At 39.6% G+C, this 24881-nt stretch overlaps 1 protein-coding gene across 1 annotated transcript in view; it reads left to right on the top strand.

Annotated features, from left to right (window-relative positions):
• Nucleotides 1-24881, top strand: part of lama2 (laminin, alpha 2) — a 323797-nt gene that overhangs the window by 104903 nt on the left and 194013 nt on the right. Inside the window, exons 5-12 of the mRNA XM_055636370.1 lie at nucleotides 2620-2799; nucleotides 7420-7509; nucleotides 9895-10012; nucleotides 14848-15026; nucleotides 17066-17165; nucleotides 17257-17417; nucleotides 18870-19010; nucleotides 19976-20149. Coding sequence (XP_055492345.1) covers nucleotides 2620-2799; nucleotides 7420-7509; nucleotides 9895-10012; nucleotides 14848-15026; nucleotides 17066-17165; nucleotides 17257-17417; nucleotides 18870-19010; nucleotides 19976-20149 — 1143 coding nt within the window. The remainder of the gene's footprint in view (nucleotides 1-2619; nucleotides 2800-7419; nucleotides 7510-9894; nucleotides 10013-14847; nucleotides 15027-17065; nucleotides 17166-17256; nucleotides 17418-18869; nucleotides 19011-19975; nucleotides 20150-24881) is intronic.

Genomic DNA, 24881 nt, shown 5'->3' with positions numbered 1-24881 from the left:
GCTTCAACCCGGCGCAGCCTTGTCGGCTTTGGAAGCTGCGGTCCCCAGTCAGGAAGCGGCCGTTCCAGGTGGCCCAGCCGCTGAGAGGACTCTCCCGACTCCGGGGCAACACCACCCAGCCAGAACGGCCAGGAACATTGGGCCTCCGTAGAGGCAATAGCGGTGGCCTCAATAGGCCTGACTTTGGGAGAACTGGAGATGGGGACTGGACATTGTGCCTTCCCCCACAGTGGTAACCATTGTGGGGGGATGATTTTTTTGTGTGTAAGTTAATATGTTAGTCTGTGTCCAAGATGGCTGTTGGAAGGGAGAGTGGACGCTGGCGCGCTTTAGCTGCCGCTGCTCTCTCTTCACATTGTGTTTTTTGATTTTTTGTCTTTGGAGCGATTTCTGTTTTTAATTTATGTATTGGTAATGTCCTTATTATTCATTTTACTCCGACTATATGTTTTTTCTCTTTTGTTAATTTCTGTAAGCTGTCCTTGAGACTTTGAAAGGCGCCCGCAAATAAAATTTATTATTATTATTATTATTAAAGGATGTTTCCAGTAATGGGAGAGCCCAGAACCACAAGGCACAGTCTCAGAATAAAAGGTTGTACCTTCAGAATGGAGAGGAAGAGGAATTTCTATAGCCAGAGTTGTGATGAGTCACTAAGGGCATTAATGATTATGGGGAAAAGGCAGGAGAATGTTGAGAAGGAATATAGATCAGCCTTGGTTGAATGGTGGAGTAGACATGATGGGTAGAATGGCCTAATTCTGCTCATATGTCTTATGATCTTATAATGGTTAACAAGTATTGGCATTACCAACATTATCACCAAGGGGCGAGCCAAATAATTTTAACATCAAATTTTATATTTCATAGAATAAGACTTTCACAACCTTTATTCACATTGGTATCATAATTATATTTTACAACTTAATAGCATAGTTAGTACATTAACAAAAAAGATGCACAGAGAAAACAGTGGAAATATAACATGTTATTCAGGAAATATAAGAATGTAAGTGCAAAATGTTCTGGGAGTGCGCCCAGGCAGAATGCATAGCTTGGGGCACAGAGGAAACGGAGAGATTGCATTGATGCAAAGCAACTCTCCCAATTGTTATTGACCACATCCTGACAGAAATTTGGAAAAATAATTTCCTTAACCTACAACCTCCTCCCCCCCCCCCCCCCCCCCCCCCCCCCCCCCCTCCCCACTCCCACCACACACACACACAACAAATTTAGGAAACCTCTGGAAACTTTGTGCCCCACCCAAGGTTTCCATGTGGTTCCCGGAGGTTGCCAGAGGTTGCAGGTAGTGGAAGCAGGTAGGGAGACTGACAAAAACCTCCGGGAACCGCACGGAAACCTTGGGTGGGGCGCCAGAGGTTTCCGTTCAGATTTCCTAAGTGGGACAGGGGCATAACAGTCTTTGTTGCAACAGCAAGGTCAGTTCAGGTAGATGAGGTTGAGTGGGAATTTCCTTGTTCATCTGTAACAATCCCTTATTCTGTCAGAAAACATCTTAGGCTGGGGTGAGTTATTGCATTTCAGTCACTGTTCCAAAATATCAATAATTTCAGCTTCTCATCCTCTCCTTTTGAAAATTGGTCTGACAGTGAAATGAGTCAGGAAGCAGACTTGTGATGATTTTGATGGCTGAAGATGAGTTTTCACGATTTTGATAAGTGCTGCTGTGAAGGCAGATTTTTTTTTTCCCTTGCTGCTGTCTCACTTTGTTTATCTGGGAGAAGACTAAGAGCAAACATATCCAAGCTTCCTGTCCCATCAAATCTGACAAAGCAAACCTCATGACATAAAAAATACAAACACAAATTGAAATAGAATATATATAGTGGTAAATTCAATCAGGCTTGAAGCCCAGCATCAGCAAAGCAATCAGCTGCTCCTCTGCCTCCTCCAAGCAGCTACTTATCAATATGATAATCAACCAGCTGTGTTGGCTGCAAACTGCCAGCTATCCAATAAACTTATAAAACAACATCTGGAAGCATATTATGTTGACATTGTGGTGGTAATATTAAAATGTATAGAGAATATTGGGAACAAAGATGATGTAAATAGATTAAGTCCTTTTGTTTTGCATTTGGAAATTAGAATTGTTTCTGGTTGCTCGCATTACACACAAACATATTTACAGAAGCTTTATTACTTTAAAATTAACTCCCTTGTGCAAGAAGGAAATGAAAGAAGGAATCCAAATAAATAATCTCCAGTTCCAGACATGTAATTATTTCAACCATCTGTGAATTACTATGCAATGGTTTGTGTATTAAAGAGCTGTTATTGTAAAACAATTGATTACAATTTGATATGTGAGTTAATATTTAGAAAAATAGACATTTAAAAAATAATATAATATGTTGTAAGGTGAAATATGGCCAAAATTTATTTTCCATCTATATTATTTTACGTAGACATTTCAATTGGATTTCAATGAACATTTCAGTTTTTACTGTAATATTAAAATTTAATCACTTAAATGTTAAAAGATATTTAGTGACTAAAGGTGATGTTGTTGCATGAAATGGATATGAAAGCTTACAAAATATAAAGTGTGAGTAGACACTAATGAAAATTATGGTTCTCCTACGCTGTTTTCAGATCCACGCATCTCTCATTAATGGAAGGCCCAGTGCTGATGATCCATCACCAACCCTTTTGGAATTTACCACTGCTCGCTATATTCGTCTGACGTTTCAGAGAATTAGAACGCTTAATGCTGATCTTATGACTTTGGCATATCATGATGCAACAGATATTGACCCTATTGTAGCTAGAAGGGTAAGATTTTCTGCTATATATTTTAAAAATATATATACATTTTGAATTATCATTGAAAATTCAATGATTCATCTGCTACAGACTCTCTTTGAGGACTGAGGGTTTTTAAGGATTTTGTTTTTATGAAACATATGAAAATAATGCTTAATTAAACTTGTTCTGTTTTATTAATATGCTTGCTCCCCCATATTTATATTATAAGTAGCAATGTTACAAAATTTTGAGATTTAAAAAATCAAGTCTGCAATTTATCCCATCAGATAAAGCATAAAAAGAAGTTTAATTTGACACCTAATTCACTTTCATATATCAAGTATTTAAAAAGTTATGGCCATTTTCCATACCCGAAAATTAGCATCTTGTTCCCTATTGATTTTCTATGGACATAACAAAAAAGCTGTGATCGTGGACAGTCAAAAGCCCATAACTTTCTTAAAAATTAAGAGAACTGAATGAAATTTTCAGTTATCATAGATTGAAGCATTCTGATACAAATATAAATCAATCTTACTTGGATGACCTGAAATTAAAACATATAATTAGTTAGTTACCCAAATGGAGCTAATTTCAAACTTCAATTACTAGATCTAAACATCTATCTATTTCTTAATAAATGATTAACATTTTTAAATAGCCTAAGTGTCCAAATAATATTCACAAATAATTCACAATAAAACATGATTTTCAAATCTCATTTACATTAATTTATAGGCCAAATGGAAGGAATTTAGTGTTCAATTGCTGTAAATTAAAGTCCATTTAAATCAGCTTTCTAGTGGGTTCCTGTGAACGCGCTGGTTTAGAATGTTCACATTGCGGTAGATTTGTACCCTCAAATGCCCAGAAAAATACTGCAGGATATAATGGGCCCAAAATGAGCTACTCGCAACATTAAACTTTGTATAAAGGGATCTTAAGAAGCCCTTTTTAATGTAACAATAAACAGCCTACCTTCTGTTGTCTGCTGTATGAGACCCTGCCGGTTGCCGGTGGTCGCGGGTTTAGAGGTTAATTTTTAAACTACTACAACAATTATATAAAGCCTTTAAAACTAATAATAGCTAAAGCGACGGAATATCCCAGCGATTTTCCGTTAATAATTAACTAGGCTGAACATCCTCGATTGGAACAGCCTAGGGGAAATCGCGTTTTAAACCCGCCCCCTCTAAACGGCGCCAAAATCGCGCACATGAGCTGGGACAGATTTTCAGCGACGCTTCAGGTAGGCTTTGCAATATACCTATTATAAGCCCCTTTTCACTGATGAGAAGTATGCACAATTACAGTTAATAACAAGCACAATATTATAATTTCATTCTCATGACACTTTTATACTTTACAGACAGGATGCTAATTTCACATTGCTCTTTGGATAATTGGAGTTTAAAAGGTTAATATTTAGAATGCAATATGGTTGTTTGATGATGACGATGTTTAACCAATCAGCTAAATGACTAGCTTAAATTCTAATATAACTATTTACTAAATTGACTTTAGCAATTTCTGCAACATTTGAGTTACAATCTGACAATGGTTATGAAAGCTTCATGGTCCTGTCCCACTTAGGCGATTTTTCAGTGAAATGCCTGAAAAATCGGCAGCTGGAACGGCGATTGTCAGAGGGGAACATACACACACAAACTTCCTTCACCAACCCGTTATGAAGGCGGGACACAGGGCAAGCGGGGGGAGCACTGTCTAAAAACTTCACATGGTGCAAAGCCAAGGTGAAACACACACACAGCGATGAACAGGAAGGTTGGCCCTGTATAAAGATGGCTAAAGCACAGTGTTTAAAAGAGGTGGGGGGGGGGAGAGGAAGGGGGAGAGGGGGTGGAGACAACTTTTAAGAAGCTAGAGATACACGGCTATGAAGCTCGGCGGATATTTAACCTTACTGGTCGGTTATCCATTGTTCTGAAAACTACTGCTTACGTTTTTTTTCTCAATGATCTAATTAAATTCACCGGTCAGCTCCGGCTACAACCTACGAGAACCTCCGAGAATCTCCGACCTCCTGGCGACCCATTAGGACCTCCTGGCAACCCACCTACGGCTCGAGAATTCTCGCTACTCTCCATGGCGGCTTCATTCTAGTCGCCGCTAATTTTTCAACGTTGAAAAATTTACGGCGACCATAATGAGGCCACGACTAGTTCCCAGAATGCGGGAACTCATGACCATGAATGCAACTCCCCGGCAACCACCCGCGAACATGTGGCATCCATGTGGCGACTGCATAGTCTCTTGCAGTCGCCTAAAAAGTCACCTAAGTGGGACAGGCCCATCAGGATTTGTTGTAAAAAAACTTGCTGATGTGCAATTACCTGGCAGTTTCTAAATGACCTACATGTGACTTTTGTCTTTCGGTTAGCACTGTTTCTTCGCGATGCTTATAATCCCAAAACCATTAAAAAAAAAGATTAAATTTATGCTACGCTTGATGGAGTTAAAATATTGCTCAAGCTTGAATTGTTATGATTTTGTTAAATGGATGCATGAGCGTAGAACAATGGAAGTGAATTTAGAGAAAATATTCAAAAACTTATGTTAACTACAAATCAAAAGTTTGTGGAAAAGTATTTTAAATAATATTTTTTCCACACTGTATTACTGTACAGAAATTAATGATTATTGCAACAGCAGTAAATTTGTTTGCTAAAAGCATGTTAATATTGATAAATTTTGATATAATAGTTGGGAGATTTTAATGTTGATCATTTGGGAAAAAGAAAAGTAACTAATTCGTTGTTATGATAGAAGCTTATAATATAAAATATTTAAATTTTGCAAATTCAGTTTCCACTTTACATAATTATTAGTAAGAGAAATATCATAAGATAAATGTTGATTCACTTGAGAGCTATATCTCATTGTCATTAACCAACAGGATGAGAGTGCAATTCTGTTTTCAATTTCATTGTAAACAGCCAGAAGTTATTTATGATAGGAATAAAAACAGAAATGCGAGAATGGTATTTATGAAAGGATGTCAAGCACTATACACAGTTTCAGGGTTGCCATTCCTTCCGGTATTCTTGAATGTTTAAAAAAAAAAATGCTGTTTAATTAAGCATGATTTAAGATCGAATAAAATATGCCAGCATTGTTTCATTAATTTATATTGGGATTATTATCCATCTCTCATTGGCCCTGTGAAATAGTGGTGAGTCGTCATCCTGAACTGTTGCTGTCTTGTCACAAATGTGTTCCCAGACAATAGACAATAGACCATAGGTGCAGGAATAGGCCTTCAAGCCAGCACCGCCATTCACTGTGATCATGGCTGATCATCCACAATCAGTACCCCGTTCCTGCCTTCTCCCCATATCCCTTGATTCCGCTTTGGTGGTCAGAAGAACGACAACTGGGGTTTCCAACAGATCTTTATTCAAAAGTTCGATTTCCAGTATACATGTTCTTTAAACACGTTTGCCCACAACGGTGGTCAGCGCTGAACCTAATGCGCGCAAGCAAAAACCGAGCGAAACAAGCGGCCCCTCCCGAGTCACGTGACCGCGGCTTCCGAACGCCGGGTTCGAACTCTGCGTACGCTATCTAAGAAATATCTAACTCTCTCTTGAAAGCTTCCAGTGAAATGGCCTCAACTGTTTTCTGAGGCACAGAATTCCACAGATTCACAACTCTGGGTGAAAAAGTTTTTCCTCATCTCCGTTCCAAATGGCCTACCCCTTATTCTTAAACTGTGGCCCCTGGTTCTGGTCTCCCCCAACATCGAGAACATGTTTCCTGCCTCTAGCGTGTCCAAATCCTCAATAATCTTAAATATTTCAATAGGATCCTCTCTTATCCTTCTAAACTCCATAGCATACAAGCCGAGGTGCTCCATTCTATCAACATATGACAGTCCCGCCATCCCGGGAATTAACCTTGTAAACCTAAGCTGCACTCCCTCAATAGCAAGAATGTCCTTCCTCAACTTTGGAGAACAAAACTGCACACAATACTCGAGATGTGGTCTCACTAGGGCCATGTACAACTGCAGAAGGACCTCTTTGCTCCTATACTCAACTCCTCTTGTTATGAAGGCGAACATTGCATTAGCTTTTATCACTGCCTGCCTTAGCTGCATGCTTATTTTCAGTGACTGATGAACAAGGACCCCCAGATCTCGTTGTACTACCCCATTTCCTAACTTGACATCATTCAGATAATAATCTGCCTGCTGTTCTTGTCACCAAAGTGGATAACCTCATACTTATTCACATTAAACTGCATCTGCCATGCATCTGCCCACTCACCCAACCTGTCCAAGTCACCCTGCATCCTCAAAGCATCCTCCTCGGGGGGGGGGGGGGGGGGGGGGGGGGGGACAATGGGAACACCAGCATGTGCTGGTTTCCACTCTACTAGCTTGGAAAGATATCACCAGTCCTTCATTGTCACCAAATTGAAATCCTGTAACATCAAATCCAACAGTGCTGTGGGATTATCTTCACCAGAAAGATTGCAGCAGTTCCATAAAGTTGCTCATCACCACCAGTAAAATGATTGCTCTTATGTGGATTTGGCCATTTTGTTGGTAATATCCAGAGCTACTTGGTCAGGATAATATTATTGTCTTACTGAAAATGTTAACTCTTTTTTTTTCCCTTTAAGTATTACTACTCTCTGAAAGATATTTCTGTTGGTGGGATGTGCATCTGCTATGGACATGCACGTGCTTGCCCTCGTGATTTGGCAACAAATGTACGTATATTCTTCCATTGCACCTACTTTTACAAAATAACTTTGAAAATGGTTCTATTGTACTTGTTCAGAAAAAAAGACAGATATCGTCAAAGTGGTGTCAGCCGAGAGGAAACAATTCCCTAATAATGGTATCAGAATGGTCCCTCAGGAGAAGTCTATGCAAAAGCTGTGGCAAGATCTCCAATTTAACATGACAGCTAAAACAGAAAATGCAGGAAAAGCTCAGCAGTTCTGACAGCATCTGCGAAAAGTGAAATGGTTAACATTTTAGGCCCGAAACCTTTCATCAGTACTGAGAAGGTGGGAAAAGTTAGTCAATGTGAGAAAGGACAATGAGTGGAATAAAAACAAATTATTCAGATCTGGTGACATAAAGAATTAGGGAATCAACTTCAAAGGGGAGTTGATATAAAATTAAGCTTCTTTGTCCACATAATATGTTGCTCATGTTGTGCAGTGTGTGTAATGTTCTGCAGCATGACTATACAAAAAAAAAGGATAGCTGGCAAATGTGCCCAGTTCTCATACAAACAGAAAAGAAAGAATAAAAAATCAATAGTTGGAATATCCTATAGTGAGTCCCACTGGCTGAACTGTGCCTAGAACTGTGCCGTTTCTCAAGCTTGCATTGGGCATGGTTTGTAGCAGTGCAGGAGGTCACAGGCAGAGAGATCAGAACGAGAATGGGATGGTGTATTCAAGTGGCAGGCAACCACAAACCTCATGATTGCATTTATCATGGATTAGAGGGAACATGGTGAATCTTTATCACCGAGGATAGTAGAGTCTGGAACTCATAGCCTGAAATGTTAACGAGGCACAAGTCCTCATTACATGTGTGTGTTTCAACACCATGATCTGTAGGCGAGAGACCTGGTGCTGAAAGGGAGGATTAGGTTCATTAGTTATTTTTTGAACTGCACTACATTGGGCTGACGGGTCTCTTTCTACTTCAGAAAACTTTGCCGACTCATTTGTTCCCATGATTCTAAATTATTGGTTTGGTTCCATCTAGCTAATCGGGTCAATGCCTGAGAGAAAACATTTCTGGAGATGGTGCTGGGAAGGAAAGGTGTTAGTTGCAAGGAAAAGCGAAAGAAATTGGTGTTCACATTAGAGTAGGGATCAAATGAGGTTGTTAGAGAGGATTCATTAGCGCCATGAAAGTGTTTTAATGTTTAATGTAGATACTGTTTATTAGAGCAGTATGGGCATTTTTTACAGATTGTCAATATAAGGAAATGTTTATGGCTACCCTGTCTAACCATAACCACATGCAGGATGAGTTTTTCTTCAAACAAATTATTTCAAAATTCACTCTGGATTAGAAACATAGAAACATAGAAATTAGGTGCAGGAGTAGGCCATTCGGCCCTTCGAGCCTGCACCGCCATTCAATATGATCATGGCTGATCATCCAACTCAGTATCCCGTACCTGCCTTCTCTCCATACCCTCTGATCCCCTTGGCCACAGGGGCCACATCTAACTCCCTCTTCTTTTTTTTTTTTTTTTTTTTTTTTTATAGCCAATGAACTGGCCTCAACTACCCTCTGTGGCAGAGAGTTCCAGAGATTCATACCACTCTCTGTGTGAAAAAAGTTCTCCTCATCTCGGTTTTAGGGGAAAAAGGATTTCCCCCTTATCCTTAAGCTGTGACCCCTTGTCCTGGACTTCCCCAACATCGGGAACAATCTTCCTGCATCTAGCCTGTCCAACCCCTTAAGAATTTTGTAAGTTTCTATAAGATCCCCTCTCAACTGAATCTTTCAACTCCTAAATTCTAGAGAGTATAAAACCAAGTCTATCCAGTCTTTCTTCATAAGACAGTCCTGACATCCCAGGAATCAGTCTAGTCGGTGTCTCATTTCTTCTCTGCACTCCCTCTATTCCTAATAATGTCCTTCCTCAGATTGGTTGAGACCAAAAAAACTGCAATTACGCAATACTCCAGGTGTGGTCTTATTTAAGACCCTATATTCCAACTGCATCCATTCCCTCCCTGTTCTATTCTTGACTGAAAATCCTTGTAAATATAGCAAATAAGCCAAAAATTTACCACTTTGTACATCCTACGTTTTTATATTACTGCCAAACTGCACCTGCATGCCTAAAATTTATTCAACCTGTTTTTGAATAATATCGCTGTAATAATTTCTGAATTAAATTTTCCCAATCGGCCACCATTTAGATAATCATCAAATGCTTTTCCCATAATTATAATATCAAAAGCATTCAAACAAAGGATTTCAAAATATGGATTATTACATTTAATCCAAAGTGGTCAGCACTGGGCTAAGGGGTTAAAGTAAACTAGGTTTTTATTTCAGTTAACAAATCAATTACTTCTTTTTTATTTGAATGTGTACCGTTTATTTGGCAGAAATTTATTTGTGAATGTGAACACAACACCTGTGGAGAAAATTGTAATCATTGCTGCCCTGGATTCCATCAGAAAGCATGGGAAGCTGGAAGGTATTACAGTAGCAAGTCGTGTGAACGTAAGTAAATTAACAAATAGATAATTCTGCAGATAGAAGAAACACTTATCTGTCATATTTTCTCACATAAATATCTGATCTAAGTTTTAGTTGAGGTATAATGAATAACAAGTATATTTAATGTTGATCCCCCTATTCAGTATATGAACAATACTACGAATGCATCTTTGGAATGAACCTGCTAAATTAATTGCAAATGTTATGCAAAAGGATCATAAACATGTTAATAATTTATTATTGTTATTATAAATGGGCAGATTGTTTAATTTGCAAGTGGTGTAGCACAGAAATAATTTATAAAACCATGAGCTGATAACCCAAGGGTAGAAATGTTTCTTGTGATTCTCTTATGAGGATGCACTTCACAACACAAAAAGAGCAAGATTGCAGGCAGGATTTAATTTGCAGTTAATTACATCTGACTTTCCATATTAAGATTTTTTGAATTTTTATGTTGCAATTTGCTGAAAGTGTGAACTGCTAACAAGGCATTGAGAGAAATGGAATATTTGGACCTCAATGAAAAGGCTAAAGACATTTCTAAGCCAGTCAGATTGAAGAATAAAGGAATTCATAGTGAAATAAGAAAGGACTAGTGTGAGATAGAGGCAGAAAGGAAACATACATTGTTAAATGGGTTTTTCAATTTACAGTAATCCAGAAGGAAAAATAATCTATACTTATGGCAAATATTCCGCGCAAGTCAGGTTGATTGACAGAAATTAATAATTAAAAATATAACGTTATTTCTGTATGTAATTCACCACACCCATCTGCTTGTGGCACATTCAATTCACCACCATTGAAAAAGAGCAACCTCATGACTCTTAATGTATTTTAATGTTTGCCTCAACCTTAATGTATTTTAAGGTTGAGACAAACATTTGAGCAATTTTCACAGCTTTACTTATGTTCATTTTTCTTGTAGTCTGCATACAAAACCGGCTGTATTTATAGAATAGGCGTTTTTTCTACATGGAGTTCATAATTAGCAGGAACGTAAGCAATGAAAATTATGTTACAAATATATCAAAAGCTTTGTATATAAGGTACAGTCTTTTCACTTAAAGCATTCAATTTTGTGGTCTCACACTTTTATTTTTGCCATTATATTTTTATGTTTCTATTTTGACATTACATTTTTGATATCAGTTTGAGATCAGCTTCTGTAATGACTGTTTCAAATGAACTATGAACAGCAAATTAGAATGCGAGAGATTGGGTTTTACTAAGCAAAAATAAGGAATGGATATAACATGCCTAATGAATAAAAATGTCAAGGATCAATGAAGATAACCAAACCTGGATAATTACCCAGAACCTAATATACCTATAAATTGGATGTGAATCAATTACTCAAAGTGCTTAAAAACATATTTTTTACTGTAATTGACATTTGCTAATGTGTAGAATGAGGATGCAAAAGGGTCCAAGGCAGATCGATGTGATTACTCTAAGCGTCACCACTGAAGGATTTAAAAGGTTGGCAGATTTGAACGACTGAATGGCCTGAAGATTTAAAGACCGCATAGATGAACTCTAAAAATTGTTCATCCCTGTCTGGCGAAAAAATTATCAGAGATGTTATAGCAGCACATTTGGAAAGCAGCGACAGGATCAGGTCAAAGTCAGCATGGATTTATGAAGGGGAAATCATGCTTGTCTAATCTTCGGGAATTTTTTGAGGATGAAACTAGAATGGATAATGTGGTATATCTGGACTTTTAAAAAGCCTTTGACAAGGTCCTCGCTAGAATCTAGAAGATTGAGGGGGGATCTTATAGAAACTTACAAAATTCTTAAGGGGTTGGACAGGCCAGATGCAGGAAGATTGTTCCCGATGTTGGGGAAGTCCAGAACAAGGGGTCACAGTTTAAGGATAAGGGAGAAATCTTTTAGGACCGAGATGAGAAAAACATTTTTCACACAGAGGGAGGTGAATCTCTGGAATTCTCTGCCACAGAAGGTAGTTGAGGACAGTTCATTGGCTATATTTAAAAGGGAGTTAGATGTGGCCCTTGTGGCTAAAGGGATCAGGGGGTATGGAGAGAAGGCAGGTACAGGATACTGAGTTGGATGATCAGCCATGATCATATTGAATGGCGGTGCAGGCTCGAAGGGCCGAATGGCCTACACCTGCACCTATTTTCTATGTTTTCTATGTCTATGTCTATGTCCCACACAAGAGAATAGTGTGCAAAATTAGAGCACATTGTATTGGGAGTAGGGTATTGACATGGATAGAGAATTGGTTGGCAGACAGAAAGCAAAGAGTAAGAATTAACGAGTCCTTTTCAGAATGGCAGGCAATGACTAGTGGGGTGCCGCAAGGCTCAGTGCTGTCCCCCAGTTATTTACAAAATATATTAACGATTTAGACGAGGGAATTAAATGTGACATTTCCCAGTTTGCGGATGACACAAAGCTGGATGGCAGTGTGAGCTGCGATGAGGATGCTATGAGGCTGCAGAGTGACTTGAATAGGTTGGGTGAGTGGGCAGATGCATGGCAGATGCAGTATAGTGTGGATAAATGTGAGGTTATCCACTTTGGTGGCAAGAACAGGAAGGCAGATTGGAAGGCAGATTATTATCTGAATGGTGTCAGATTAGGAAAAGGGGAGGTGCAATGAGACCTGGGTGTGCTTGTACATCAGTCAATGAAAGTAAGCATGCAGGTACAGCAGGCAGTGAGAGAATTTGAGTTTAGAGCAAGGAGGTCTTACTGCAGTTGTACAGGGCCCTGGTGAGACCGCACCTTAGGAAAGACATTATTGCTATTGAGCGAGTGCAGCATAGGCTCACCGGGTTCATTCCTGAGATGGCGGGACTGACATATGATGAAAGCATGGGTCGACTGTGCTTGTATTCACTGGAATTTAGAAGGATGAGAGGGTATCTTATAGAAACATATAAAATTCGTAAAGGATTGGACAGGCAGGATGCAGGAAACATGTTCCCGATGTTGGGGGAGTCCAGAACCAGGGGTCACTGTTTAAGAATAAAGGATAGGCCATTTAGGACTGAGATGAGGAAAAACCTTTTCACCCAGAGAGTTGTAAGTCTCTGGAATTCTGCCACAGAAGGCAGTGGAGGCCAATTCACTGGATGTTTTCAAGAGAGAGTTAGATTTAGCTCTTAGGGTTTAAGGAATCATGGGGATATGGGGAAAAAGCAGGAACGAGGCACTGATTTTAGATGATCAGCAGTGATTAAATTGAATGGCACTTGAAGGACCAAATGGCCTACTCCTATTTTCTATGTTCCTATGTTTCTACATCCTTACAGGCTCTTTGCAGAATGTGATTACTTTCATGATTTGTCATGGTTTTTCATGAATAATATCTTATAAGTTCTATCATCAAGTGCCTGACAGCTACCGAGATTTTTCAAAATTATATGTTCCTCCAAACTTTTCTTCTGCACACAAGCTGCTTCGAAACGAAAACCGCGGCTTGTGCACTTGACTCATGGCTTATGTGAGGAATGGAGCCTGGCTGCTAGGATTCCACCATAATAAGTGGGAGAGATCGTGCTCGATCTGGCATGTAACCCAGGCTCCACTCCCATGTGTTGCCTGCAGAGATATGTTTTGTGGTTTGCTGTCAAGCTTAAAGATGATACATTTAGAAATGATGGCAAGAGTGTATTTTACTAACAGTGGGTGATTAATGTGGAAATTAAATTGACTAGTGAAGGAATAACACATGGATTATTTGGGAACATTCTGGCTTTGATTGGTTAATTGAAGCTGGTGACAAAACCTGCTTCATCTTCATCTATCCTGCAATATGTGCAAAAGAATATATATTAGTAAGATTTTCTTCCATTGAATGAACCAGAAAATTATTGTTTACTACGACTCATATAGTGAGTTTAAACCTTGGTGAAGTCCTCTATAGAGCAGAGGATCATTTTTCTCAAGATGGAGTAACAGTAGAAAATGAGCATGCCCCGAGCCTCGACCAAAGCTCAATGACTATTTATTCTTGCTGTTTTCTGTGGCTGAATAATTTTTTGAGGTGAATTAATGCTCTGAAACCAAATAACTTACAAAAATAAGGAAAGTGTCACAGTCTTCCCTCTCCTCATTCTCATCCACTTCACCTCCCAGTACTTTTCCATCGGTCCCTCCTTCTCCTCGCCTGCCACTCCCCTCTCATCAGCCTAACTCTCCTCACCTGTTGCACTCAGTTGCCTCTGATCACCTATTAACCCGGTATATAGACTCTCCTCACCATTCACACAGTGCCAGATTGTTCTCAGCATTCATGCAAGACTCTCCAGCGATTTCCCGACTGCCTACACGGATTCGAACCTGCCTGCCCCTGACCATTCCGTCCTGTCGTCTTCCCGGATAGCACCTCAGCCTTCTGTCCCCGACCACGGCCTTCGTCCCGTACCTCCTGGTTTCTGTCTGCCTCTCTCCTGGGCTGTTTGGTGTATCCCTGCAACGGCTCCTCGACTTCCTGCCTGGCTTCGACTCTCCTTTCGTCTGTCCCTCGCTGGTTTGTTTGCATCGTGTGTTGGATCTCCTGGTTACCGGACCTTCCGCTACCCCGACTACGTCTCCTGCCTGCCCCTCTTTGGAACCCTCGCTCAATCCTGAGCCTCTGTGTGAGTACGGTGTACCCATTCCTGTGTTACTACTCTGTGTTACAGTATCGTAATAAAGTTCATTACCAATTAGACCTGCCTGATTCTGTGCTGCTATTGGGTGCAAGCTATACCCGTTACAGAAAGGGATTTTTGATTATTAATTAACTCTTTTGATTGACTGAGTTTTTAAGCAAAATTTAATTCTTTGCCTTATCACAACAATTTTTACCTTTGCAGAATGTAATTGTCATGGAAAAGCTCACGATTGCTATTATGACCAGAATGTAGCGAACAGGAGACATAGTTTGGACATAAAGGGCGAATACAATGGTGGTGGTGTATGCATTAATTGCACCAGCGATACTAGTGGAATAAATTGTGAATCCTGCATTGATGAATTCTTCCGACATGAATGGGTATGGTGTAGAATTACCTTTTTTATTTATATGTTTATGCATCAAATTACTTAATGCTGACATGGGTGCATCAGAATCAAATAATAATCAAAGTTGGTTTCATAAATTCATCAGTTCATATGTCATAGGAGCAGAATTAGGTCATTTGGCCATTCATTCATAGCTGATCTACCTTTTCCTCTTAATCCAATTCTCCTTCCTTCTCCCCATAACCTATGATATCTTTATCAATCAAGAATCTGTCAATCTCCACTTTGGAAATATCCAATGTCTTGGCCTCCACGGGTGTCTGTGGCAATGAATTCCACAGATTCACCACACTCTGGCTAAATAATTTCCTCCTTATGTCCTTTCTAAAAGTACGGCCTTTTATACTGAGGCTGTGCCATCTGGTCCAAGACGTTAGCACTAATGGAAACATCCTCTCCACATCCACTCTATCCAACCCTTTCTCTAACTCTATCCAGACCTTTCAGAATGATATATATGCACAGGAGAAACTTTTAGATCTACAATGCAAAACTGACGATGAAGCTGTTGTTTTAGCTGTTAGGCAATTCATTGCCCGATAGGGTGGAGGAGGCACTGGCCCTCATTTCATTTGGAAGTATTCATACAAAAAACATAGCAGCCTACCAAGAGCTGGGTGGTTATATTAAGCTGGATAGCATCTTTTGACCAGAATAGACTTAATGAGTTGAATGAGTCCTGTGTTTATTACATTTCTTTTATATGAGCACACAATTGTTGAAATGCTAGGATTGTGACATATCTCTGTGGAAGAGAACCCAGCACAAAGTGTGCTGGACTTCAGCTTCTCAATGCAAACAAATATGTGAAGAAAAAAGAAGAAATGCTATATGTACCCAAAAGGTCAAGCAACATCTGTGGGGAGAGAAACAGTCAATGTTTCATCAGAATTAGTAAAAGTGAGAACAGTTTTAATTTAGGAGATGAGATGGGGGTGGGGGTGGGAGGTATCACTAGTAAAAGGGGCAGTTGATGGAGGTGTGAGCAAAGGAAGCATCTATCATATGGTGGAGAACAAGAGAGCCTGAATCATGGAAGTGGCTGAGGGAGGCTTGTCAATGACAGCTGAATTTTCAGGAAGAGTTATTAAAATAGGAAATGAGAAAGAAGGGAGAAGGGGGAAAAACAATGCATTATCAATGGGATACAAAATGAGCAGGTGCTGAAAATCTGAAATGAAAGGAAATATTAATAGCTTGTATGTCAGACATCCGCAGAGAAAAAGGTAGACACAAAATGCTGGAGTAACTCAGCGGGGCAGGCAGCATCTCTGAAGAGAAGGAATGGGTGACGTTTCAGGTCGAGACCTTCCTACACATTCTGCAGAGAAGAGGTTAACTCTCTAGTTTGGTGACCTTTCACCAGAACTATTAACTTGAATTCAATGATTTCAGATAGCCTGCCTTTGGTGTTCTGGATAGTTCTGATGAAAGGTTGTAACATTAACTCCTTTTGTTCTTTTTCTACAGATTTACAGAGTATTTCCAGTATTTTTACTTCCAATTTCCTGCAACTGCAATGTTATGTTTCACAGTTACAATTTTGTTGTCCCACCTCTCTATTTACATCCATCTCCTTCCAAGAACATTTCCTCTAGGAAGATCAACTGTCGTCAACATGATGTTGCCATCTTCACTCAGCCAGTAACAGCATTTGGTCTCTACCTATTTCAGTCTCAAACCCTCCTTTTCCTCAGCAGCTTAACGCTTTTTCCCAAGTTCTGGAGAAAATCATTGACCTGAGAAGTAATATCTATTTCTATGTCCACTACTGCAACCAGATCTGTGACAAATATCCTGCATTTAATTTTTTTACTTAAAATGTCCAGCATCTGCAGTCTTTCTGCGAGTAAATCTTTCCCCAAAATCTATTTGTCTGTTAATTGAATCTACAATTTTTTGAGATTAGTACATATTCATGAGATAGGAGGAGTAAATGTTAGCAAGAATTATTATGGCAAAATCATGACACTTTGATGTTAGTAAATAATGTGCTACACCTTTTTTCAGGTTTCTCCTCATGAACCAAATCCATGTATTCCTTGCTCATGCAGCTTAATTGGATCTGTGAATAATAATTGCATTAAGGACGTCAAACAGATTGAAAAAGGTAATGTGCTTACTAAACATACATCATCATTCTACTTGCAATGTAGAATTTTTCAGGTTTTGCTGTAAACAAATGTTTATTATCATTCTAGATCTGCTTCCAGGGCACTGTCATTGCAAGCCTGGTTATGGAGGAGTTAAGTGTGACGGATGTGCATATGGTTTTACTGGCTATCCTAACTGCGTTCCATGTGACTGTAGTGTTGAAGGAAGCTTGAATACTGATCCTTGTCTTGGGAAATGCATTTGTAAGGTAATAACCTATTAATCTATAGATAAAGTTGTCATGTAACAAGGATCCCATTAAATTTATAAATTAAGAAATAAATAACATACACATAGATCATATTATCAAAAGCAAAGTTTTAGGGGGCTAAATATAAATGAGATGGTTTCATATTAATAAAAGGCTGGAAACAACTGTGCAATCAGCTGAAGTATATGTTTTATTGTACCCTGTGCAACTTAAAGAAGACATCCATGTAAGTCATTCAGTGAATTATTCTGTTGATTTAGCGGGTGTTCTGGTTATATTCTGTTTTGGAGCATTGACCAGACCATCCCAGATTTGATTTTCAGCACACACTATTGTTAATCATGTATTGTGTGGCTGCTCTGTGAGAGGCAGCTGGGGAGATGACTCAGTGCCCAGGTAGCACCAGTGGTGTGGCTGCATGTACAATGGAGAGCCCAGAATCCACAATGGTTTGCGGTTCTCCCAACAATGTCATGCTGGTGGCATAGTTTTGGCCAGCTAGTTTTGTCTTGTTGATTTTTCTTTACTTTAACTGTCCCACCACACTACCTGTGCTGTTAGGTGAAATGGCTCAAGCACTAGAATTCCTTCCCTAACCATCTTTACCTTGGCACGGCCATTATGGTAACGAATGAACCGCCTACAGACAATGCTCCCTTCGCTGTATATTGCCTGTGTGATGACTTGATCCCAGAAATTCCTGCTCAGTGATGCGTTGCAGAGCACAAGACTTTTGACAAAAAGTACAAGCCCTCCCTTCTCTCCACAAATGAAAAGCTTAGATCGATGGCCATGTCTTGGTTGATGCAGCTTTCACTATTGTCAAAAATGTAAATGTTTATTAAAGTCCCTGAATAATTGTAAAATATTCATATTTATGACAAATAAATTGTTATGATTAATGAAAACTGTTAAAAATAGCACAAAACCTTTAAAAAATAATGAATACAAAATAAACTACTGCAAAACATCAAAAACTTATATGAATTGCATATATTCAAATTGATTAGCTTACTGGAAAAATGTAAATTAATTGATTCCGAGAGCATTGGTTTACATTAAAGGATTGAGATGTCACAGTCGCACTTTATCTATCCTAGCGTTGCTTAACCTTTAGATTTTCATGTATTGTAACTGGGAATGTGAAGGAAGTTGGCACTGCTTCAAAGGATTCTATGAACCTTCCAATATTAACGTGTGTTTAAAGAATTGTTAAGAACTCTCAGGATGTGTAGAATGTACTAATTTTACGTTGCTTTCACAAATATAGGTAATGCAAAATATTCACAAATTATCTACTAACAAGGTTATGCTGTGAATTAATTCACATTAAATACAATGATTTCAAATTGAATTTTTTGAGTAATGTAGATCTTTTGTTAGTTTAGTATCTTTATAAATTAATCGTGAGAATAAGTTATTAGAATTTATATGTGGTGCAATTTGCAGGCAAACACCGAAGGAAAGAACTGTGGCCGGTGCAAAAGCGGATTCTTCAATTTGAAGTTGGAGACCTATGAAGGCTGTGACCAATGCTTCTGTTCAGGGGTATCCAGTGTATGCAAAGGCTCTACTTGGGCCTACGATAATGTAGGTATTGCTGCTTGGGAAAATAAATATAGTTTGTTTTTATTTAAGGGCTTGTGAAGGTAATTTTATTTGAGTTTTATGCAAGGGAAGAACTTGTCCAATGGTTTGAGGGAAATCATGGTTACAGTTTTAAATTGATAAACATCAAATGAATGGAAATTTTTAGGCCAGAATTTCCTGTTGGACTGGCTGGAGTCAATCTTAAAGGTGTACCATTCACTCTCAAATCATGAAGTTACATCTTAAAGATGTAACTTTGCTCTCAAACCATAGTTTAGAGCATGTTTCAAAGTCTAACTACTTTTCCAGTTAGGTTTATCCAATTTTTTCATTTACCCATTGATTACCGCATGACATCAGGTGAACCCGAGAGGAAACGCAGCATGTTGGCTGCCAATTCTTGTTCAATCACCTCAGAATATCTTTCCGAGTACGAGTGCTCCCTTAATGAGATTCTAAGTAATTTCCTTAAGAAACCGCAATATAACTTTAAATTAAATTCAAAAGTCAGTTGATTAAACATTCTAATTTATTGTCTATGTAGCGACTCTATAGTAATTTGTTTCTAACAAGGAAAATGAAAGACAATTATGATAAACTGTAGTTAACATTAGATTAAATTAAAAAAGATATAGGAGCCAAGAAAGTCCACGAGGACTCTTTTACCCGCAGGAAGTTTGGATAGGGGACAGAATATGATCCCACAAGAAAACATTGTAAGCAATTGTTTTCAGCCAGCTGTCATTTTCTAATGCAATTTGCCGTATTATGCTGAGAAACTAGAAGAGCCTTTTGTGGGAAGGTTTGTATTTGATTGTCTGGGAGACTGCTGTTTTTTTAATTATGAATAGGCCTATTTTTGTTCATGTGCCTTTCAAAGTAAGGTCATGATCACAGCCTAAAATATTTTTTTGTTTATTTGATGTATACAATTAATAGATTTCTTCTTGAATTTTGTTTTTTAGATGAATTCCATGTCTAATTGGTACCTCAGTGATTTACACGGAATTTCAGGATTTCATCCCAGGCAGGACATCCAGGGTGGTCAAGTGGAGTTGAGCTTATACAGCCGTGGGGACAGCAACATTTTACCATCAGTGTTATATTGGAGTGCACCAAATGAATACCTGGGCCCAAAGGTATCAAACTTACAATGATGTTCAACTGTTGATTGGCCATGATAGCTGGAAGGTACTAAGTCTGATGTTGTTACCATTAACGTTGTTACGAATACACAAGAAATGAGAGCAGGGGTAGGTTCCTCAAGACTGTTCTAATTTTCATCAAGAACATTGCTGATCCTCAACGTGAATATTAACTTCCTACCTATTTACTTATACAGCAATCTGTCATTCTCCGTTTTGGATAAAATTAATGGTTCAGCCTCTCCAACAACCCAGGGGTATAGACTCCATAGTTTCACCATTTAAACAGTAAATACATTTCCATTAATCTCATTCCTAAATGACCCCTACATCCCTCCACACTTTATTTTGAGACTGTGATCATTAATTCTATTCTCCTTAGTCAGAGAAAACATCCTCCTTGTACCCTTCTTGTCAAGTTCTTTAAGAATTGTGAACGCTTCTAAATTCTTGACAATAGGAGCATAGTGCGCGCAACCTCTTCTAATGTAACATGCAAATATCCCGTGAGCAAACCATGTGAACTTTTACTGCACTCCCTTTAAAGGATGGATTTGTCTTTAGATAAGGTCCAAATTAAACATTATATACTCTGGATGTGGGCTCATTAAGGCCCTGTACCATTGATGGAAGATATTTTAATCTTGTATTTGATTCCTCAAGTAATCAAAGCCAAATATTATTTGCCTTCCTGATCTTTCACTTCACTTGTATAGTAACTTTCTGTGTGTACAAGGATACCTCAAACCCTTTGAACATCTATAATTCCCAATCTCCTCCCATTTTAAAAATTACTCACATTTCTGCTATTTTTGCCACAGTCGCTAACCTCTCATTTTTCTACATTAACCTGTAAGTGCCATGTTGTTGTCTACTCATTCATTCTGTTTGTCCTATTAATGTCCTTCCCATTTAGTGTCATGGTATCAGCATTGTTACGTTTGATCGCTTCATCCAAATTGTTAACATAGATTGTTGAAAAGATTTATGAAAATGATGCCAGAGAGGAGAAATTTTATTTCCATGGTTCTTCTTGGAAAAGAGGAGGATAAGAGAAAATTCAATGAAGCTATTTAAAAGTATGATGACTCTTGTCTTGAGTAAGCAAAGAAAGTCTATTGCCATTGGCATGGATTCCAAACAGTACTGGTAGTGTGCAAAAGTAACTGCCAATAGACTAATGGTTACATAAGGAACAATTACTTTATATAATTAGTTTTCCGGGTCTGCAACGCACTGCAGAAATATCAATTGAGGCAAATTCAATTGTCATATTCAAATGGGAGCTGAATAAGAATCTGAAAGAAAACATTTAGCAAGATTGTGGGAGAGGGCAGGGAAGAGCAACAAGCTGAATTATTCTTATATAATGGCCGCCTTCTGTACTATAACTATTCTGTAATTCTTTCAATGTAATTCTTATCTTATTTTTTGAAAAGTAATTAAAAATAAATAACTGAAATATCACATATACATAAGTATTTAGACCCTTTGCTATGGCACTCAAAATTGAGCTTGGGTTCATCCCGTTTCCATTAATTATCATTGTGAAATTTCTACAACTTAATTGTAGTCTGCCAGTGGTAAATTAAATTGATTGGACATGATTTGGAAAGGCACACACCTGTCTATATAAGGTCCCACAGTTTACAGTGCATGGCAGAACAAAAACCAAGCCATGAAGATGAAGGAATTGTCCGTAGACCTCCGAGGCAGTATTATGTCGAGACACAGATCTGGGGAAGGGTATAAAACAATTTCTGCAGCATTGTAGGTCCTGAAGAGCACAGTGGCCTCCGTCATTATAAAATGGAAGAACTTTGGAACCACCAGGACTCTTCATAGAGCTGGCTGCCCAGCCAAACTGAGCAATTGGGGGAGAAGGGCCTTGGTCAGGGAGGTGACCAAGAACCTGATGGTCACTCTGACGGAGCTCCAGAGTTCCTCTGTAGAGATGGGAGAACCTTCCAGAAGGACAACTATATCTGCAGCACTCCACCAATCAGTCCTTTATGGTAGAGTGGCCAGACAGAAGCCACTCCTCAGTAAAAGGCACATGAGAGCCTGCTTGGAGTTTGCCAAAAGACACCCAAAGGACTCTCAGACCTTGAGAAACAAGATTCTCTGGTCTGATGAAATCAAGATTGAACTCTTTGGCCTGAATGCCAAGTGACACGTCTGGAGGAAACTAGGCACTGCTCATCACCTGGCCAATACCAGACCTACGGTGAAGCATGGTGGTGGCAGCATCATGCTGTGGGGATGTTTTTCAGCGGCAGGAACCGGGAGACTAGTCAGGATCGAGGGAAAGATGAACGGAGCAAAGTACAAAGAGATCCTTGATGAAAACCTGCTCCAGAGCGTTCTGGACCTCAGACTGGGGGCGGAGGTTCACTTTCCAACAAGACAATGCCCCAAAGCACACAGCCAAGACAACGCAGGAGTGGCTTTGTGACAAGACTGTGAATGTCCTGGAGTGGCCCACCTAGAGCCCGTACTTGAACCGAACATCTCTGGAGGGACCTGAAAATAGCTATGCATCTACGCTCCCCATCCAACCTGACAGAGCTTGAGAGGATCTGCAGAGAAGAATGGGAGAAATGACCCAAATACAGGTGTGCCATGCTTGTAGCGTCATACCCAAGAAGACTTGAGGCTGTAATCGTTCAACAAAGGTGCCTCAACAAAGGGTCTGAATACTTATGTAAATGTGACATTTCAGTTATTTATTTCTAAACACCTGTTTTTGCTTTTTTATTATGGGCTATTATGTGTAGATTGATGGTAAAGAAAAATAATTTAATCCATTTTAGAATAAGGGTTTAACATAACAAAATGTGGAAAAAGTGAAGGAGTCTGAATACTTTCTGAATGCACTGTAATGGGCCAGTCCCACGTAGGCGATTTTTCAGGCGACTGCCGGCGAGTGTCAAGTCGTAGCAGGTCGCTGAAAAACCGGCGACTGGAACGGAGACTGTCAGAGTGTAACACACACACACATCGTTTCCTTCACCAGCCAGTTATGCAGGCGGGGGACAGGGTAAGCGGGGGGAGCGTTGTCTGAGTGAAATTCACACGGTGCAAAGCTAATGTGATATAGACACACCCCACGATGAACAGGAACGTTGGCACTGTAATTAAGACAGTGTATGGGAAGGGTCATTTAAGTCCTTTAAAAGAGGGGGGGAGAAGGGAGAGACAGGGTGGGGAGAAGGAGTGGAGACAACTTTTAAGAAGCCAGAGATACATGGCCATGTAACTCGGCGGACATTAACATTACCGGTCGGTTATCCTTGGTTCTGAAAACTACTGTTTACGTTTTTCTCCCCAATGAGCCAATCAAATTCACCAGTCAGCACGGGCATCAGCCTAACTCACTAGGCCACAGCCTACATAACCATGACCACCTACTACAACCGCACCTACCGCACGCAACAACCTATGGCGTCAAAACCACTGTCGCCCTCAAAATTAGCGGCGACCAGAATGACGCCGCGACTAGTTACGAGAATGTGTGAACTACTCGCCACCATGCAGGCGACACCCCGGCAACCACCGGCGGACATGTGGCGACCTCATAGTTTCCTGTAGTCGATTAAAAAGTTGCGTAAGTGGGACAGGCCCATAACCAGTTCTCTGTTGACATTGTGAAGATTGCCATGATAGGTAAAGATGACACTAACCACTTAATTGTTGGCTGCTCAGTGGATATGCTGAATCGGGTTATATTATCCTAGTATAGCTTTTATCATATCATATGCTCAAAATTGAGAAAGATTCGTATACTTTAGCAAAATTGTGTGACATTGTATTTGTTATATTCACTTATTTATGTAATTTGTTCTGTTGTTTAAGAAAGGTTCTGCTTTGCAACACTAATCATTTGGAGGAATGGCTACATAAATTTCAGTCCATTGATATAATTCTGACCACCAAACAGATAATGTCTTATTTACCTGACTTCCTTTTTAGTTCATTACCTCGAAGAGTCCTTGTTCCAAACATATTTGGGACCATCCCCCAACTCTGCACTACATTGACGACCCCATTGGGGCTGCTTTCTGCACCCGTGCAGAACTCGTTGATCTCATTAACTTTACTACTAACTTCCACCCTGCCCTCATTTGGACTATTTGTGATATCTCAATCCCCTTTCCTGATTTTTCTGTCAACATCACAGGGGACAGTCTACTACAAACCAACCGACTCCCACAGTTATCTGGACCACAACTCCTCACATCCACTCCCCAACTGTCAATGTCTCCATCCCTGTCACATCTGCTCCCAAGATGAGACTTTCCATTCTAAGACATCCCAGATGTCCTCTTTCTTTAGAAAATGTAATCCCCCCCCAGTTGTCATAGATGGATCCATCGCCCACATCTCCTCTGTGTCCCTTAGTTCTGTTATCACTCAGTCTACACCCAGATTGAACAAGGATAGAATTTGCTTGGTCCTCGGCTCATCCCCCCCCCCCCCCCCCCCCCCCCCAGCCTTCGGATCCAACACCTTCGATATTTCTGCCACATCTTCCCATCCCCACTGCTTTCCGCCTTCCGAAGAGATCACTCCCTCTGGTTTACTCCTTGGTTCACTCATCACTCCCCAGGCAAACAACTCCTATCCCTGCTACTTTCCCCAGCACCAGATGAGATGTAACTATTGTCTCTCTGCATCTCATCTTCTCCTATCCATGGTCCTCAGATTCCCAGATTCAGATTCAATT

This window comes from Leucoraja erinacea, chromosome 5 (assembly GCF_028641065.1).
Source record: "Leucoraja erinacea ecotype New England chromosome 5, Leri_hhj_1, whole genome shotgun sequence".
Taxonomy (NCBI): Eukaryota; Metazoa; Chordata; class Chondrichthyes; order Rajiformes; family Rajidae; genus Leucoraja; species Leucoraja erinaceus.
This window is presented reverse-complemented; position numbering and strand designations above follow the sequence as displayed.